This window comes from Rana temporaria, chromosome 6, assembly GCF_905171775.1.
Source record: "Rana temporaria chromosome 6, aRanTem1.1, whole genome shotgun sequence".
Classification (NCBI taxonomy): domain Eukaryota; kingdom Metazoa; phylum Chordata; class Amphibia; order Anura; family Ranidae; genus Rana; species Rana temporaria.
In genome coordinates, this window is record NC_053494.1 from 173,907,499 (window position 1) to 173,927,998 (window position 20,500).

At 40.0% G+C, this 20,500-nt stretch overlaps 1 protein-coding gene across 1 annotated transcript in view; it reads right to left on the reverse strand.

Moving 5' to 3' along the window:
• Positions 1 to 20,500, reverse strand: part of LOC120944060 (sodium channel protein type 2 subunit alpha-like) — a 216,350-nt gene that overhangs the window by 53,596 nt on the left and 142,254 nt on the right. Inside the window, exons 16-17 of the mRNA XM_040357834.1 lie at positions 17,793 to 18,149; positions 11,874 to 12,353 (exon numbers count right to left, since the gene is read on the reverse strand). Coding sequence (XP_040213768.1) covers positions 11,874 to 12,353; positions 17,793 to 18,149 — 837 coding nt within the window. The remainder of the gene's footprint in view (positions 1 to 11,873; positions 12,354 to 17,792; positions 18,150 to 20,500) is intronic.

Here is a 20,500-nt window from a genome sequence, read left to right on the forward strand (position 1 = left end):
TAGCAGTTCTGCCATTTGCCAGAAGCTGATGGCAGAACTGTCCGCAGTCTAGGCACATTCTAGTTATAAATTCATTATGCAATAAGCAAAGAGCAATATTATCAAATAATATTGTTGGCTACACATATGTATGCTGTGTATTTCATGGCAAGCTAACATTTGTTGGCACAAAGTCAATGTATTTTAACGACTTTTGCATTCTTTGCTTCAGATTAACAAGTGCATGTTAAATGTGATTTTCAAGACCGTATATCACTCACCATAATCCAGGTGTACATTAACCCACCAATACCAAAGCAGCTTTACTTTTACACTCACTGAATCTTTTTGTACCCCATACGAGATCTTTCCTTTTCCTTTTTATATTCTCCACATCAATGCAGGAACCACCAAAGCGATGTTCTCCCAACAGGACTAAATCAGACTTTCCTACCCAATTAAGAAACTGGTTGAACATTTCAGCTGCTCTAATCTACTTAAAATGAAATTAAAGTGCAATTTTGTATACTGTTGAAAAATTTGTGGTAAAACCACCTTGCTTAAAGTTTCTTCCTTTGGGAGCACCATTGCACATAGCTCCCAGATATTGGTGGAAAATTCATGGTTTTTATATTCTGAAATTTCCTAGGCATAATTGAGACCAAATTTGGTCATATGTGAACAAGTTTCTCGTAGATTAGGGCGGAAATTAAAGAAGTGAATCTGTGCCATCCCCCCGCAGCTGCTTATACTTACGTTTCTTTATCACCCTCAATGATCCGATCAACCACCAGAGTAAAGACGCGTACACACGATCAGTCCATCCGATGAGAACGGTCTGATGGACCGTTGTCATTGGTTAACCGATGAAGCTGACTGATGGTCCGTCGCGCCTACACACCATCGGTTAAAAAAACGATCGTGTCAGAACGCAGTGACATAAAACACAACGACGTGCTGAAAAAAAATGAAAAAAAAACGAAGTTCAATGCTTCCAAGCATGCGTCGAATTGATTCTGAGCATGCGTGGATTTGTAACCGATGATTGTGCCTACTAACTATCGGTTAGGAATCCATTGGTTAAATTTAAAGCAAGTTGGCTTTTTTTTAACCAATGGTTAAATAATCTATGGGGCCCACACACAATCGGTTTTGATCGATGAAATCGGTCCATCAGACCACTGTCCTCTGTTTAACCTATCATGTGTACAAGGCCTTAAGAGAAGAAGCCACCCTATGACCTAATTGAAGCTTACATAACTCCAATTCAGTCACATTCAAAAATACCGGGTGCCTGTGCAGTACCAGCAATGTCATGTCAAGGGTCACAAGATGAGTCGCATGCTTCCCTATATCCGGGAGTATTGGATATCTCATGTCACTTATTGGGAGTGGCGGTGAGGTAACTATAAGGCCCCTTTCAGACGTACGGACAAACGGTCCGTTTATTACAAGTCTGTTTGCGGACGGAAGAAAACCCTATTTTTCTTACGTCCGGCGGAATGGATGAATATGGACACACGGTCCGTATTCATCCGATTCCCCATAGGGGAGAGCAGAGGAGAGACAGGGCGGTCTCTGCACTGTGTGCGGGGACCACCCTGTCCGCTGACAGCTCAGCGGGAATCCCCGCTGAGCCGACGGACACACACGGATCGGATCAATTACGGATCCGCTCCGTGTGAAAGAGGCCTAAGGACCTTCAGAGGCTGGGATTATAAGTGCACCCATTTCCCTGCTCTGCAAGGGCATAGCACAGGTCCACTTTACTTATAGTCTGCCTCTAATAAAAGTGATCTAATTGAATATGTTTTTTTTCACAAGCTATTAAGAATGCTTTTCAAGTATAAAACAGAGTTGATTTTACCTTATACCCCCTGAAATAATGAGCCTATAATATCTACACAAAAGTTTTTCTTATGTATTTACAAAAAGTCACAGTTGTATATTTTAATTGACCTGGGGTGGGATAAAGCCCTGCTGTTCTCCTTATATTAAATACAATTCCTAACTAGGAAACAGGTCTGTATCATACACTGTGGCAGCAAAAATTCTCTATCAGATAATGACATGCCTGCAAAGCACATAATATAGTTAGAACGTCATAGCCATTAATTTCTTAAAAAATTACAAGGACAGGTGCAAACTGATAACATATTATGGAGGTGGAATTCCTCACTAAATGCTTATTAAATTTTAATCAGTGCAGATTAAAAAAATATATGAGCTTGAATTGGGTTACCTTTAGATGACTTTAATATTTCTGGTTTGCCCAGGTTCTTTAGAAAAAAAATTCAAACGATGATTTTTTTTAAATTTGCATTTGCATTATTTTGGGCTATTTTTATATAATTTAGAAAACTTTTTTATGCTATAGAGTTTGACACAAATTGTTCTGTGGAAACAGCAAAACTGTACATAACAGAGCTATACCAGCTACTGGATAACAGATCTACAGATTACGTACACCTCCATTTGCATTATCACAAACACAAAGTATTTGTACAAGCTGAAGGTGAAAAACCCTTTAGGCACTGTCAGATATGGTCAACTTACCAGGCCAAATTGAACTCTTGACTGTAACCAGCCAGGAGCTTCAGGCAACAAGGGTGGTCTAGTGATGTGACCTGTACCTCCTTTAACATAGCTTCCTCACTGGCCTCTGTTGCCTGAGCCTCACTGCAGGACTTCAAGTCTTGATAATGATTGCAGTTCACCAAGGTTTTTTGTTTAGTTAGCAGATTATGGATGGGATGGGGAAAGCGTTATATTAGCAATATTGATATACCATAAAGTATGAACAATGAGAAAGCTTTTTTTTCATATAAGTCAATAATAAAGGTAGAATAACAGGGCCAAAAATATTGTTGCAATTACAAATATTTAGGAATTCTCATGTTTTTTTTTTTGGTATGACACAAAAAGTGGAGAAACAAACAGCCAAATCTGACATATTTAAAGCAAAAATCTTCAAAAATGTACTAGATACAATTATTGGCACCTTCTCAAAATTGCAAAAATAATTGCATTCCAAGTTTGTGATGCTCCTGTAATTTGCAATTAAACTAGCCTGTATCAATTAACAGGTTCTGACAATATAGAAATCACATCGGCAACCAGTTAAAGAGGTGAAAAATAACTACTTAAACTCTTCCTGCCATAGTACACAGAACATGGCTAAAATATTCCCGTTTATTGTTGTTTAAGAAAGATGATACTGTTAGTCAATCTTATGTTATAATAACCACCTGATTACTGTAATGAATGTATGCTTCATGTACAATTTATTCTTGCATTTAATAAAGATATTCTTGACAAGGAAAAATGTACTCAACCTTTCTTGTTTTTGCCAAAACTTACCTGAGGAAGCCAAAATCATTTTGGGAGAATGTACTGTGGACAGACAAAAGAAAATTACAGCTTTTTGGTAAAGCCCACCATTCTACTTTTTTCAGTAAAAGAAACAAGGCCTTTAAAATAAAGAATACAGTCGCTACAGTCAAACATGGTGGAGGTTCACTAATAATTGTTCTGGGGTGCAATGTAAGGCACGGTGTCAGAAAGTTGGGTCTCCATCAGAGGTCATGGGTCTTACTGCAGGACAATGACCCAAAGCCCACATCAAAAAGCACCCAGACATGGTTTACAGCGGTATTCCACCCGCAAATTATTATTTTTAACACTTTAGCTGCTGACTTTTAATAAGGACACTTACCTGTCCTACTCGCCCGTGCTGATGGCCCCCACGATGCCGATTCCTTGATCGGTGCAGGTCCCGCGCCATCATCCACACTAAGAGAAACAGGCAGTGAAGCCTTATGGCTTCACTGCCCGTTTCCTACTGCTCATGCCCGAGTCTCGTGCTGACTTGTGAATGGGCGGCTGCTCTCTGGGATTACACACAGTTCCCAAAAAGCAGCGTGCCCCATTCGCTAGAAGAGGATGCAGAAGAAGGCAGACCGTGGTTACGGAAGAGGCAGATTACGGACTTCGGTATAGCAACAGATTTTTCGGGTGAGTATCATTTTTTTTTCTATTTTTTTTAGGATTTTGAAAAAAAATTGCTGGGTAGAACTCCACTTTAAGACAAAGTGCTGGAGAGTACTGAACTGGTCAGCAATTATTCCAGATCTATATCCCATAGAGCACCTGCGGAGAGAAGCAGTTGGGAAAAAGAACCCTTCCAATCTGAGAGACCTGGAGCAGTTGGCGAAAGAAGAGTGGTCCACAATTCTGGTAGAGAGGTATAAGAAGCACATTGATGGTTACAGGAAGCAATTGATTTCAGTTATTTTTTTCCAAGGGGTGTGCTACCAAATATTAAATTGACGGTGCCAATAATTTTGTTCAGTACATTTTTATAGTTTTGTGTGGAATGTGTCAGATTTTACTTTAAGACATAAACAAGAGATTGCCTAAACATTTGTAATTGCAACAATTTTCTGGGCGAAGTGGTGTATTATCTGATAGAAATGCAGGGGTGCCAATATTATATATATATATATATATATATATATATATATATATATATATATATATATATATATATATACATACATACATACATACATACACATACACATACACACACACACACACACACACACACACACAAATATACAGTATGCCTGTTTATCCTTTCTGTGTCTATCTATTGATTCATACAGAAATCAATATTCACCAGAGAGCTGCTTCAGACAGAAAAACAGGTTCTGAAAACCCTGTTACTACTATAATCACTGTTTTTTAACTGTCTGCCCATACCTCTATTGCTTTGCCATCTTCCTCACTGTATCAGAAGTCCTGAAGACACCTACAACCCTTCTATAGCTCACATATTTGGCAGACACTTGCAGGAATTTAATTGCAAGGTTTACATTTTTTTTTTAACAGCCATATCATGCATCACAGCACCTTTGTTTGGAACTACAGAGTCCTGGCACTGATTCTGACTTGCTCCCCCTCTTGCAGGTCTAAATATCTGTCTATGTGACTTTCTCTGTAGACTGTACTAGAAGTGGAGTGGTGGAAAAGCCAAGTTCTTTCTGAATTATAACTGGTGCGCAAAATTATATTGTGTCAGGTGTGTGCATAATAAACTTTCAGAAAAACTGTACTGGGCAGAGTTGGGAATCTCAGAGATGCTAAATTGCAGGCCTCTGATTAGGTGTTCCCAGAAATGCAAGCTCTGTAGAATGGTAGGAACAAACAATTTGAAGTCAAACCAAAGTATTCAGATCTTCCAATAAGTACAAGAAAACCAAGTAAATACCTGATGACATCATGATTAAATGCAAGTAGGATCCATGCATAATTTTTTAAATGACATAACTACTTAAACACAATTATTTTTCGTTAATTTAGCTGTGAATGTAACCATTTTTAATTCCTGTATAATAGGGAAAATATTAATTGATATATATTTTTGAAAAATGATGCATGAACTCTTTTGCATTTTCACCTTCTGTTAAAATTGTAAAGTCAGTTAAGTTAGTCGTCCTGCAGAGCACAGCATGCACATCATTTAAGTAAAGTGGCATCAGTACCACCCAGTACATGCAGCCTGTATATAGCAGCATCAACTTGACAGTTGATGGAACATATGATTGGTTAAAGCAACATGCTGCTCTTGTACATTTCAGCACCATGGAGAGTGGCAACTGCCCACCCTGTGTTGTGAACTTCTAAAACATTGCTGAATTCACAGAACAGGACAGGTTTGCCAGTCTTGCAAGATCATGCTATGGTCCAGTTAAACAGTTCAGCACTTTAGACAGCTGTGCAAAATTCTCATTGTGTTGCAATGGATGAGAAGGTTCATAACTGCGCTGCATGCAGACTGATATTCATTGGTAGCATAACCATATAGATTACTTGAGGGGACACCTTGCTGTGTCTTGTTAAAAATAAACACCAGAGCTGTATTCTTGACTCCTCCAACTTGTTTTTACCCCTGTGAGAAGTGAGAAGGGGAAGCAATAAAGGTCAAAATTTGCCATCTTTCTGCAGACTTGCATGCGCCTAGATTCAAAGGCAAAGGACAAATGAATGCAGTCATAATCTGTATTTTTCAATGAAGGCACAAAGCTACACAGGCTGCTTTTAGCTGTTCTATTCTTAAATCAAAATCTGTCCACAAATTTTAAATTGGAATTCCACAATCACTTATTAAAAGTTGCACTGCTTTGTTACAACTACATTGTTGAGTATTCGTGCAATACCTTAAAGCATCACTAAACCCACATCATACAAAACTATCACTAAATGGTGTATTACATGCTGTTTATACTTAGTCAGTATGAGATTAGTTTTCTGTGTTTTGCCAAAAACCTGGTTGATCCTGCTCTCTATCTCCAGCTTCTGTTCATGTCCGCAATTCAGCTAGGGATTTTGCACATGGAATGGAAACTCTGCAGATGCCCAGTTTTCAGTGAGTTTCTATGCCGAGCCTGTCCTCCCTATCACATCTGAGCAGCCCATGTGACTATAGAGTCACACATGTGGGCACATACACGGTGGTAAATGACAGCCCATTCCCTTCCTCCTCCTTCATGTCCAGTAACCAGCTAAACACACTGGGGAGGGATATTTCATTGATATAGATTGATGGAGGCATCAACTCCCTCTTAGTCTAAAGCCTCGTACACACGGACCGTTGTCACAGGTTAACCGATAAAGCTGACTGATGGTTCGTCGTGCCTACACACCATCGGTTAAAAAAGACTTGATTCTGAGCATGCATGGATTTTTAACCGATGGTTGTGCGTACTAACGATCGGTTTTGACCTATCGGTTAGCAATCCATCGGTAAAATTTTAACGCAAGTTGGCTTTTTTTTAACCGAGGGTTAAATAACCTATGGGGCCTACACACGATCGGTTTGGACCGATGAAAACGGTCCATCAGACCGTTATCCTCTGGTTAACCTATCGTGTGTACGAGGCCTTAGACACAGGCTGGAGGGTTGTGGCACAGGCTGGAGGGGCATGGCACATGCTGGAGGAGCGTGGCACATGCTGCGACTGGCAGAAATCCGCCCACATCATGTTATTTCCATTAAATAATAAAGATTTAATTTCAAACATATATTTGTATGACAATTTAAATCTGTTTATGGATATTATTTATTTTTACTCTGTATTCCAAAGGCTGTTTTATTTATTTTGAACGTGATCAGCAGCAGAGGACTGGAGGCTCATCCTGCTTATGTTTCCCTAAAGACAGGCTGGGGAAGATCTGGGTGATGCGATAGCTATATATAATTAAAATTTTTTTATTTTTATTAAAATTACAGTGCAATCATCCATATAAAGAAATAGAAGGGACAATGTAATTGAAACAGTGTGTGTTTAGTATCACTTTAACTGTGCATAGTTAATGGCTATACACAGGAAAACATGACTGTGTAGAGTAGACCAACCATTCTCCAGATGTTCTTATGGGTTTCTCGAGTAGTGGCATGGTTCCGGCACCCACCCCACAAAGTAGGGCCATCAGTATGGGACCAGTGAAGACTCTCTGCTTATCTCTCGGGTAATAAACAATTTACATCAATAAGGTTTTAGCTGTTAGTAAGGAGATCCTTTTCCCACTGACCACCAATATAAAAGGTGGTGCATCAGAATTTTTACTTTGTCTACGTCTGTTCTGGCCACTACTTTTTTTAGCACCAAAAATAACTTACCAATATAAGCCAGGGAGGAGTGGTTACATTTTTGAGGGAAAAGTTAAGAAAAACAAAATATGGTTTAAATGGGTAGATTCACCAAATACCCTGGAAATTATCTGAGTTCTATAAAGCAAATGTGGACACTTGTCCCGCAGTATAATTTTAGGTAGAGGGGTACTTGCCTTTACTGCCACTTGCAGTTTATTAGGTACACTAGACTGGGGAATTGTACTGCAGGGGTCCTACCACCTTCTCCATTTCAGAAATCAGATGGACTCCATAGGTTTGTTTTTTGTTATTAAAAATAAAAAAGGAAAAAATTCCATGTACATTAGTATTCACAGTCTTTGCTCAATACTTTGTTGAAGCACCTTTGGCACCATTTACAGCCTTAAGTTTTTTTTGGAGTATGATGCTACTAACTTGGCAAACCTATTTTTGGGCAGTTTCTCCCATTCTTCTTTGCAGGACCTCTCAAGCTCCATCATGTTGGATGGGGAGCGTTGGTGTACAGACATTTTCAGATCTCTCCAGAGATGTTAAATTGGGTTAAAGTCTGGGGTCTGGCTGGGCCACTCAAGGACATTCACAGAGTAGTCCCATAGCCACTCCTTTGTTATCTTGTGCTTAGGGTCGTTCTGTTGTCAGATTAACCTTAGCCCCAGTCTGAAGTCCGGGGCGCTCTAGAGCAGGTTTTCATCAAGGATGTCTCTGTACTGCGCTGCATTCATCTTTCCCTCTATCCTGACTAGTCTCCCAGTTCCTGCTCCTGAAAATAATCACCAACAGCATGATGCTGCCACCACAATGCTTCACTGTAGGGATGGCATTGGCCAGGTGATGAGCGGTGGCTGGTTTCCTCCAGACATGACACTTGCTATTCAAGCCAAAGAGTTCTATATTTGTCCCATTTACTGAGGAGTAGCTTCCGTCTGACCACTCTACCATGCATGTTTGATTGGTGGACTGCTGCAAAGATGGTTGTTCTTCTGGAAGGTTCTCCTCTCTCCACAGAGAAATTCTGGAGCTCTGTCAGAGTGACCATCGGGTTCTTGGTCACCTCCCTGACTAAGGTCCTTCTCCCCCGATCGCTCAGTTTAGCCGGACGGCCCGCTCTAGGAAGAGTTTTGGTGGTTCCAAACTTCTTCCATTTACGGATAATGGAGGCCACTGTGCTCATTGGGCCCTTCAATGCTGCAGAAATTTTTCTGTACCCTTCCCCAGATCTATGCCTCCATACAATCCTGTCTCGGAGGTCTACAGACAATTCCTTGGTCTTCATGTCTTGGTTTGTGCTCTAACATGCACTGTTAACTGTAGGACCATATCAACTGAAATCAACTGAATTTACCACAGGTGGACTCCAATAAAGTTGTAGATATATCTCAAGGATGATTAGTGGAAACAGAATGCACCTGAACTCAATTTTGAGTGTCATGGCAAAGGCTGTGAATACTTATGTACAAGGGATTCTTTCATTTTAATACATTTCAAAGATTTCAAAACAAACTTTCACGCTGTCATTATGGGGTATTGTTTGTAGAATTTTGAGGGAAGTAATGAATTTAATCAATTTTGGTATAAGGCTGTAATATAACAAAATGTGGAAAAAGTAAATTGCTGTGAATACTTTCCAGATGCACTGTACTTATTCTTCTATGGCTATGAATGTAATTTATGTGTATGGCAAATACAAACCTATTTAAAAAAGCCTAAGAAAGCTCTGCAGAAGAGATTGATTTGTGCAGCTGTTAAACAGTGTTTGAGGGTTTCCAAAGCTTTTTTATTAGTGGGCAGCATTTTATAAAAAAAAATAAAAAAAATTGCTTGTGTAGGTTTGGCCATGCCGTGATAAATATTCATTAATTAAAATTTCAAAGGTTACAGTCTCTTCCTATGATTCTGGCTATCGGCCACAACAGTTTGTACAACATCCATAAATACAACCATGTTCCTGAAAACCTTTTAATGTTACGCTTTGTAATTTCATGGTAATTTTGGAAGGTTTCTCACTCTCTTTTTTTTTTTTTTTTCTTTAAACAAGAATACCGGGAATTGAATTTTCTACTCCAACCAATCCAACCATTTTCTGATTTTTATCAAACAGACAATTACAATTGTAAATCAATCTAAACCATTACAGCACCAATCACTACATACAGTATGTCTCTGCCATAATTAATCATTTCTTGTTCAAAATCAGGAAACAGAAATTAGATTGCTTCAAGCTGTCCTTGCAATCAGAAGCTTCCAAAATTGTCATAAAATTAAAGTATATAGGAATAACAAGACATGTTTTTTTTCAAATTTCCAGGTAGGCACACAAATGTATTATTAGTAAAGAAATTGATTATTATTTCAATAGATTCAAAAGAACTGGAAGGAAAACTGTTAGTAATACATTAATCAAAGTTAAAGGATAAACTGCTACATGATAAAGTATTATTATTATGATTGTTATCATTATTATTTTAGCTGCCTGTGGTCTGCAGATTTTAGAAACACATTGTGGCCTTTATATAATATCAAAGTGGAAAAAGCTGCTTGTTGGTGGAAATATGATGGGTAATTTTTGAACAGTTGCCATGGAGTATTGTTCTTTGTTACTATTAAAAAAACTCAATAAAAAGGTAGGGGCAGTGCAGATGAAGTGACATTTACAGAGCATATACACTAAATCAGGGGTTGGCAATCTGTGGCACTCCAGCTGTTGCAGAACTACAATTGTAACTGCCAACCCCATCATGCCTCTGGGAGTAATTGTAATTGCCAACATTGCAATGCCTCATGGGAAATGTAGTTCCACAGCTAGAGTGCCAAAGGTTTCCTGCCCCTGCACTATATTATCAAATGTATTGGGACACCTGCCTTTACATACACGTGAACTTTAATGGCATCCCAGTCTTAGTCCGTAGGGTTCAATATTGAGTTGGCCCACCCTTTGCAGCCATAACAGCTTCAACTCTTCTGGGAAGGCTGTCCACAAGGTTTAGAAGTGTGTCTATGGGAGTGTTTGACCATTCTTCCAGAAGCGCATTTGTAAGGTTAGGCACTGCTGTGGATGAGAAGGCCTGGCTCACAGTCTCCACTCTAATTGAATCTAATCTCAAAGGTTTTTTATTGGGTTGAGCAGGCCAGTCAAGTACCTCCACCCCAAACTTGCTCATCCATGTCTTTATGGACCTTGCTTTGTGCACTGGTCCAAACCATTTGGTGGAGGAGGGATTATGGTGTGGGGTTGTTTTTCAGGGCTTGGGTTTGGTCCCTTAGTTCCAGTAAAGGGAATTCTTAAGGCGTCAGCATACCAAGACATTTTGGACAATTTCAAGCTCCCATAGGCACACTCCTAAACTTTGTGGACAGCCTTTCCAGAAGATTTTAAGCTGTTAAGGGTGGGCCAACTCAATATTGAACCGTACGGACGAAGACTGGGATGCCATTAAAGTTCAGGTGTCCCAAGTTTTTTGACAATATAATAAATATATATATATATATATATATAAAATGTGTGTGTATGTGCATATATATATATATATATATATATATATATATGCACATACACACACATTTTATATATATATATATATATATATATATATATACACACACATACATAAAGGTTTATTTACCGTAAGAGCTGTTAACATGTGGAATAGACCACCACATGAGCTAGTTCTCTGTAGTTTGTTATTAGAAAGGCTGGATGTGTTTCTAAATGCACAGATTATAACTGGCTATTAATCTATCCATAATAACACCGCAAAATTATTAAAATAAGGAATCAAAGAGTACCGGTATTTGATTGCCTTAGAAAACCAGGAAATAATTTTCTTCATTGAAGCATTATTGGCTTTGATTTGTAACAATTTCATTGTTTTTCATTAATTCTATTTTGCTTTTTTTCAACAAACTTATAAACTTTAAATAGTACTTTTTAAATCTCAATGATGAGTACGCCACACACTGGCAAAATTATATGACCTTTTCTTATTTAATTTACTGTATAAAAACTGTAAGACATGCATTACCTATAGCAACCAGAGAAATGTCAGGCATTATTATTCAGATTCTTGCTAAAAATGAAAGTAATTATTGAATAGTTTTCGGTGACATATCTACTTTTCTGTTCCTCAGTCTTCATGCTTTGGTATCTTTTTTCTCTATTGATGAACTGGAAATAGATTATTAGGGTAAGACGTAATGCATTTTTTGTATTAATTCTTACCTCTTTACTCTCTTCAGGGTCAGATTCACTACTAAAATCTTCAGTGTTTGGGTTGTCAAAGTCCGACTCTCCGGCTGCAATAGGCACTGCAACGGTGAGGCACTGTTGGTTACTAACAGCCATACCGTCCTTCTCATCACCTCCATACTTCTCCACACTGCTGCCTATCCCACTTGTTGTCCCACTTGCTTCTCGATTGTAATCTTGTTCTTTGATATTCTGCACAACAATATTGCTGTAAACACCATTATCGCGTTGAATTCTCAGCTCTTCCAGCTGTTTTGTGTCATCTGCATCTTTTTTAGCTCTTAAGAACAATTTTTGGAAAAAATCTTGTAGGCATTTCCTAATGTAGGACATCCCCCTCTGGATCCTGCCCACTGCGATCTGGAGATTATTCATTTCACCATCATCATCAGTAGCTGAAAGATTGTCAGAGCTGAAAGAGCTTAGGAGTAAGGCCAAGAACAGATTCAGCACCTACAGTTCAAATAAAAACAGAGTCAAATGTAATATATACAACCACTCAAAAGTAGGAATCTTAATCTCCACTTTTATAGGCCAAACTTTTTTTCTGTTTTGGATAAAGAAGGGAAGAAATCCCAGTCATTTTATTTTTGCTGGCTATGTCCCTTGGCAAAGGTTTTCCATTGCCTCCTGTCCTGAAGAGTCAACATTTCTATAAATAGAGACAAAATCCACGCTTAGGCAAGGTTTACATCTGTGGGGCAGATCCACAAAAGAATTACGCCGGTGTATCTATTGATACGCCGGCGTAATTTTAAAGTTCCTGCATCGCATCTTTGTTTTGTATCTACAAAACAAGATACGACGGCATCTGGGATCGATCCGACAGGCGTACGACTTAGTACGCCATCAGATCTTAGGTGATTTTTTTCCGCCGGCCTCTAGGTGGTGTTTCCGTCGAATTCCGCGGCGAGTATGCAAATTAGCTAGTTACGGCGATCCACGAACGTACGTCTGGCCGGCGTATTTTTTTACGTTGTTTGCGTTCGGCTTTTTCCGCCGTATAGTTAAAGCTGCTATATGGTGGCGTACTCAATGTTCAGTATGGCCGTCGTTCCCGCGTCAAAATTTGAATTTTTTACGTCGTTTGCGTAAGTCGTTCGCGAATAGGGATTTGCGTAGAATGACGTCACCGTCGGAAGCATTGGCTTGTTCCGGTTTAATTTCGAGCATGCGCACTGGGATACCCCCACGGACGGCGCATGCGCCGTTCGAAAAAAACTTTGTTTGCGTCGGGTCACGACGTATTTACATAAAACACGCCCCCATCACAGCCATTTGAATTCCGCGCCCTTACGCCGCCAAATATACACAATGCCGCCGTAACTTAGGGCGCAAATTCTTTGAGGATTCGGAAAAAAAAAAAGTAGTGTATCTTATATACGCTGCGCCCGGCGGAGAGAAGCGCAGAGGTACGTGGATCTGCCCCTGTGTTTTTTAGTGCGTTTTGCAGAAACACACTACAGTCCATTTAACATGGTTTCCTATGTGACACATTCACATTATGCGTTTTTTAGTCGCTGCATTTTTGGAAAGGGTCACTGACTTTTTCCCACAGCAGATTGCCTTTTGCATGAAATAGACATTTATGGGCCCACACCAAAAACGCAAGTGTTTTGTTTTTTGATGCGTGTTTGCATGTGTTTTCCTAATAGGAAAGGCTCTTTAAAACGGTTCTCCACCCTAAAGTGGAGTCCCGCTGATCGGAACCCTCCCCCCCTCCGGTGTCACATTTGACACCTTTCAGGGGGGAGGGGGGTGCAGACACCTGTCTAAAGACAGGTATTTGCACCCACTTCCGGCCACACGCTACGGGCGAAAGACGGGCATTCCGTCACATCCCGTCTGTCGCCCGTTGTGTGCTGGGAACACTCGGCTCCCAGCACACAGCGTGTGAGCCAATCGGCGGGCGCAGCGCGACTCGCGCATGCGCCGTAGGGAACCGGGCAGTGAAGCCGCAGCGCTTCACTTCCTGGTTCCCTGAGCGTGGATGGCGGGGGGAGCAGCAGAGAGACGAGCGATCGCTCGTGCTCTGCTGCGATCGGCGCTGGACTCCAGGACAGGTAAGTGTCCTAATATTAAAAGTCAGCAGCTGCAGTATTTGTAGCTGCTGGCTTTTAATATTATTTTCCCGTGGCACATCCGCTTTAACCACCTCAATACAGGGCACTTTCACCCCCTTCCTGCCCAAGCCATTTTTCAGCTTTTAGCGTTGTCACAATTTGAATGACAATTGCGCGGTCATGCAACACTTTACCCAAATTAAAAAAAAAAAAATCCCACAAATAGAGCTTTCTTTTGGTGGTATTTGATCACCTCTACGTTTTTTCCCCCCCGCTATAAACAAAAGAAGAGCGACAATTTTGAAAAAAAATACAATATTTTTTACTTTTTACTATAATAAATATCCCCAAAAATCTATATACATGTATATATATAAAAAAATCATCAGTTTTGGCCGATACGTATTCTTCTACATATTTTTGTTAAAAAAAACATCGCAATAATCGTATATTGATTGGTTTGCGCAAAAGTTATAGCAGCTATAAAACAGGGGATAGATTTATAGCATTTTTTTTTTACTAGTAATGGTGGCGATCAGTGATTTTTATCGTGACTGCGATATTGTGGCGGACATATCGGACACTTTTGACACTATTTTGGGACCATTTACATTTATACAGCGAACAGTGCTAAATGTGTAAATGTGACTGGCAGGGAAGGGGTTAACCACTAGGGGGGCGATCAAAGGGTTAATGTGTACCCTAGTGAGTGATTCTAACTGTAGGGGGAGGGGACTGACTGGGGAAGGTTACCGATCTGTGTCCCTATGTACAAGGGACACAGCATCGGTCTCCTCTCCCTGACAGGACATGGAGCTCTGTGTTTACACAGAGATCCACGGTCCTGCTCATTTACTGGGCACGCGCATCAGGTTCCCAGTAACGCGGCAGGTGCGCGCACGTCCTCATGAGTAGGGTCCTTCTAACCCTTTTGTCTTGAATTGTTTTGTAAATGTGCTGCCTCTCTGTTTTGTAAAATCATGAACAATCTGTTGGAAATATAAAATCCTGAATAATAATAATTATCACAGCCTTTAGCCTCAGAAGTAATTCTGCTTTTAACTTTTTTTTTGTATTTTGTTTTTTAATATGGCAGCTTTGAGATTATTGTTATTGGCACTAAGCCTGGGCAGGAGACAGACACTAGTGCTCTGACATTTCTGAAAAGGCAGGAAGAAAATTCAAGTAAACAAAATAATCAAGTAATCTCTCAAAGGTAAACTGCAATGTTACAATAATTTAGAAATTAAGATTTATATTATTACAGAGGCCCATCAGTAATTTAAACCAATATCACTTCTATTCTCCATGCACAGAATAATTCTCTATAAAAGACAGCATCAAACTTCAACTCAAATATGGTAATCACAAATGCAACATCCTACCATAAACATCAAAATCTGACCAAAGCTATAACAGAACAAGTTTTTGTTTCATTTCCACAGGTAATATGAATTTTACTGCATAAATTCTTATGCCGTGTACACATGATCATTTTTCGGCATGAAAAAAACAAAGTTTTTCGGCATGTAGAAAAAACATTGTTTTTTCCAACTTCATCATTAAAACGACGTTGCCCACACACTATCGTTTTTAAAAAAATGCTCTAGCAAAGCGCGGTGACGTACAACACGTACGACGGCACTCTAAAGGGGCAGTTTCATGCAGATGATGCCACCCTTGGGGCTTCTTTAGCTGATTTCCTGTTCGTAAAAGACGATTCACGTTTTTCTGTCTGTTACATCGTGATGAATGTGCTTACTCTATTACGAATGGTAGTTTTACCAGAACGAGCGCTCCCGTCTCATAACTTGCTTCTGAGCATCGTTTTAGCCCACACACGCTAATTTTTTACAACCCAAAAAAACGACATTGTTTAAAACGTTTTTTAGAACCCGAAAAATTATGTGAAGCTCACACACGATCATTTTAAATGACATTTTTTAAAAACGTTGTTTTTTTCATGCCGAAAAATGATCGTGTAAGGTTTGAATTGTCTCATTGTTTCTTTGCATTGGCTATTAAAGTGTATTGAAAGTCAACTGTTATTTTTAGTTTTAGATTGGAGTGGAAAATCTTAAAACTCAGCTTAACATCTTTCACATTACACAAGAAAATTGGACTAACTTTACTTTTTTTTTTATTCATGAAAGTGTATTTTTCCCCCAAAAATTGTGTTTGAAAAACCACTGCGCAAATACCGTGTGACATAAAATATTGCAACGCCATTTTATTCTCTAGGGTCTCTGCTAATATATATATATATAATGTTTGGGGGTTCCAAGTAATTTTCTTAGAAAAAAATACAGATTTTAACTTGTAAGCAACAAATGTCAGAAATAGGCTTAGGCATGAAAGGGTTACCGTATATACTCGAGTATAAGCCGACCCGAATATAAGCCGAGGCACCCAATTTTACCACAAAAAACTGGGAAAACGTATTGACTTAAGTATAAGCCTATGGTGGGAAAGGCAGCAGCTACTGTAATTGGAAATGAGGGTCAACAATGCCCATTTGCAGCCTCACTGCGCCCATCTGCATGCCTCACTGCACTTATCTGCAGCATCATGTACCTGATCTCCCGCTGTTTCATGCAGTCTTAACTGCAGTCAGTCGCCGTCCACTGTAACAAAGCCCCACCTCCTCCATATCCATGATAGACGGAACACTGATTCAGTTTCCCAGCATTGTATCAGTATTCAATTGTCATGGATATGCAATAAAGTCTGGCAGCTTACCTGTCTCCATCTGTTCATTAGAAGCCTGACTCTGTTCTGGTTGCCTTTTTATCACCTCTCCTTCCTGTATGGCCCCACCCAGGCCATCCCAGGAAGTCTATATTAACTGTTGCACTGCAAGTCTGCAGTGCTGTTCAACCGTGTTGTTAGCTTAGGTTCCTGTCTGCAGTGTGCTACGTTTACCTTCCTGTGTACTGTTTTTGGCTCGTCCCTGACTTCTCCTGTTTGCCTGTGACCCTGACCTTTTGCCTGTCCCTCGGTTACCCTTGTCTGCCTGTTGCCCTGACCTCAGCTTACCCATCACTATCGCTTGTCCTGCTTGCTGCTTCCCCTCTCTCCCTGCGGAGCGTAACCTAGGGGATCCCAGGGGTCGCGACCTGGATCCAGCTGCGGCGAAGGCCATCCTCACCACTAGAGGCTCTGGTGAACACAAAGCTGGGTCTTAGATTCCGCGCCCTGGGGAATCTTGGGTTCACGCTTTCTCTCGGATATCAGCAGCGGCTTATACGCAAGTATATACGGTAATTAGCCCCTGGATAGCTATAATACCATAGGCTATAATTCCCATTAAATTGCATATTGTGAGAGTCTGTGCACAGACATGAGGGTAATTGCATTCTAATCAGGATTGGAGTCTGAGCAAGAGGTGAACATTGCCCTAGGCTTAGAAAGCATGAGGGCCCATTAACACAGATGTGATAATGCTCATTGGTGCAATCATTCTTAATGGTACCTCCATGCCAAATGCATTACAATGCATATTTGTTGTGTGTGTTGTGATGTGCTGCATCACAATAAATGCTGCAAGTCTTTTTTTCTGTGTGTGTGTGTATATTTTCAGCACATTCAAATATATTTTCTGCCCTAAAGCAATGTTCATTAATAGACAGCATAATGCATGTTAACTGTTGCATGTTAATGTACTGCACCAGTGTGCATTGCCCTAAGTGCTGGAAAGGCATTGAAGAAATTTTAATTAGTGACAAAAGATATAATGATTTAGCCAGAGAGACTGAAGAAATTAAGACAGAAAGAAGATTAAAAGACTGATTAAATAGAGACTCTAATAATCATAACATAAATAACTTACCACTAGATTTCCAATCACCATCACCAACATGAACACCAGTATGCACAAAGACTGCCCAGCCACCTCCATACAGTCCCACATAGTTTCGATCCACTCTCCACACAGTACTCGAAACACAATGAGGAAGGAATGGAAAAAGTCATTCATGTGCCAGCGTGGAAGCTCACAGTCCTCTGAGATCTTACAGACACACTCCTTGTAGTTTTTGCCAAAAAGCTGCATGCCGACCACAGCAAAAATAAACACAATGATGGCCAACACCAAGGTCAGGTTTCCCAGAGCTCCCACAGAGTTACCAATGATCTTGATCAACTTGTTGAGTGTAGGCCATGATTTTGCCAACTTGAATACTCGGAGCTAGAATGATAAAAGATACAGTTTTACTTTGGTTTAGATCGGGGTGTCCAACCTTTTGACCTTTCCAGGGCCACATTGGAAGAGGAGGAATTGTCTTGGGCCACACATAAAATACACTAACAATGGATAGCTGATGAGCAGAAAAAGTTGGGCAGATCACAAGTTAACAATTACTGATCTATAGGGATGAGCCAACTTTTGTTCTGTTCGCAGGTTTTGGTGCGAACCGAACGGGGGGGGGGGCCATTCGGTTCGCACCAGAACCTGTGAACAGACCAAAAGTTTGTGTGAACATTAGAACCCCATTAAAGTCTATGGGACTCGAACATTTGAAATCTAAAGTGCTAATTTTAAAGGCTAATATGCAAGTTATTGTCCTAAAAAGTGTTTGGGGACCCGGGTCCTGCCCCAGGGGACATGTATCAATGCAAAAAAAGTTTTAAAAACAGCATTTTTTCGGGAGCAGTGATTTTAACAATGCTTAAAGTGAAACAATAAAAGTGAAATATTCCTTTAGATTTCGTACCTAGGGGGGGGGGGGGGTGTATAGTACGCTTGTGAACTAGCGCTTGTTTCCCCGTACTTAGAACTGTCCCTGCACAAAGTGTCATTTCTGAAGGAAAAAAAATCATTTAAAATCACTCGCAGCTATAATGAATTGTCGGCTCCCGGCAATACAGAGAAAAGTCATTGATAAAAAAAAAAACATATATTGGAGTTCCCCTTAATATCCATACCAGACCTTTTTTTTTAAATTACACTTTGTGCAGGGACAGTTTTAAGCACGGGAAACAAGCGCTGCTTTACAGGCATACTATACACCCCCCAGGTACGAAATTTAAAGGAATATTTTTATATATATTCACTTTTATTGTTTCACTTTAAGCATTATTAAAATCACTGCTTCTGAAAAAATGGCAGTTTTAAAACTTTTTTTTGCATTGATACATGTCCCCTGGGGAAGGACCTGGGTCCCCAAACACTTTTTAGGACAATAACTTGCATATAAGCCTTTAAAATGAGCACTTTAGATTTCTCCCATTTGAATTTGCCGCGAACACCCCAAATTGTTCAGGCAATGTTCGAGTCGAACATGAGTTTGACTCTAACTCGAAGCTCATTCCTACTGATCTAGATCAGTGGTCTCCAAACTGTGGCACTGGGGCTGGATGCAGCCTTTTGCTTGTCTTTATCTGGCCCCTGAGGCATTCTTCCTGCCACTGACACCAACAATGGGGCACCATTCCTTCCACTGACACCAATGATGGGGCATAATTTGCCTCAACTGACACCAACAATTTTTCCCCCTAATACCAAAGATCGGGCGTTTTTTACGCCCACTGGGCACAGTCCTAAAGTCTGAAGGACAGTAAACAGGCCCTTTCTTTGGAAAATTTGGAGACCCCTGATCTAGATAATGTACCCAAGTAATAAAAATAATTTTTTTTGTAATATTTTTTGTTATAAAAGGAAAAGAGGGCAAAATAAAACTAGTGCGATATTTGACACTGTTTTTGATAAACCAACTCATCAATATCTTCAAAGTCACGCTATTTTAACGAAATTTTGCGGCCACGATTTTGACACACTTTTGCCACGATTTAAGGGAGACTTGAGGTTTATGAATCTGAACTCGCATCAAAGTCTGACCAAAGTAGTGCAGGGACTACTTTGAAGTCGGCACGATGAATGGCTGTCATTGTTTAAGGTCAGTGGCTGTCGCACTTCAGCAGAATATACAGGTGAGGATGATAATCCACAGGCAGCATCAATGATGGAAAGACATCTCAAATGTTACGGAAGGTCCAAAAAACATGCATTGCGCTCATCACCACATATGTGATCATAAAATGCAGAGAAAAAAACAGCAAGTAGTGAAGCCCGTATGTAAAATCCATATAAATGTATTGTATGGTACTTACAAACAGACAGGTAAAACAGGCATCAAAGAATGTAAAAAAACTCTGCGGCTCATAGCGTGCTTGTGTCGGTCAGCCTTACATGTTTCATCCTAAGGGATATCTTCAGAGGTATCTTCTCAAGATATCCCTTAGGATGAAACATGTAAGGCTGACCGACACAAGCACGCTATGAGCCGTGGAGTTTTTTTAAATTCTTTGATGCCTGTTTTACCTGTCTGTTTGTAAGTACCATACAATACATTTATATGGATTTTACATACGGGCTTCACTATTTGCTGTTTTTTTCTCTGCATTTTATGATCATATATGTGGTGATGAGCGCAATGCATGCTTTTTGGACCTTCCGTAACATTTGAGATGTCTTTCCATCATTGATGCTGCCTGTGGATTATCGTCCTCACCTGTATATTCTGCTGAAGTGCGACAGCC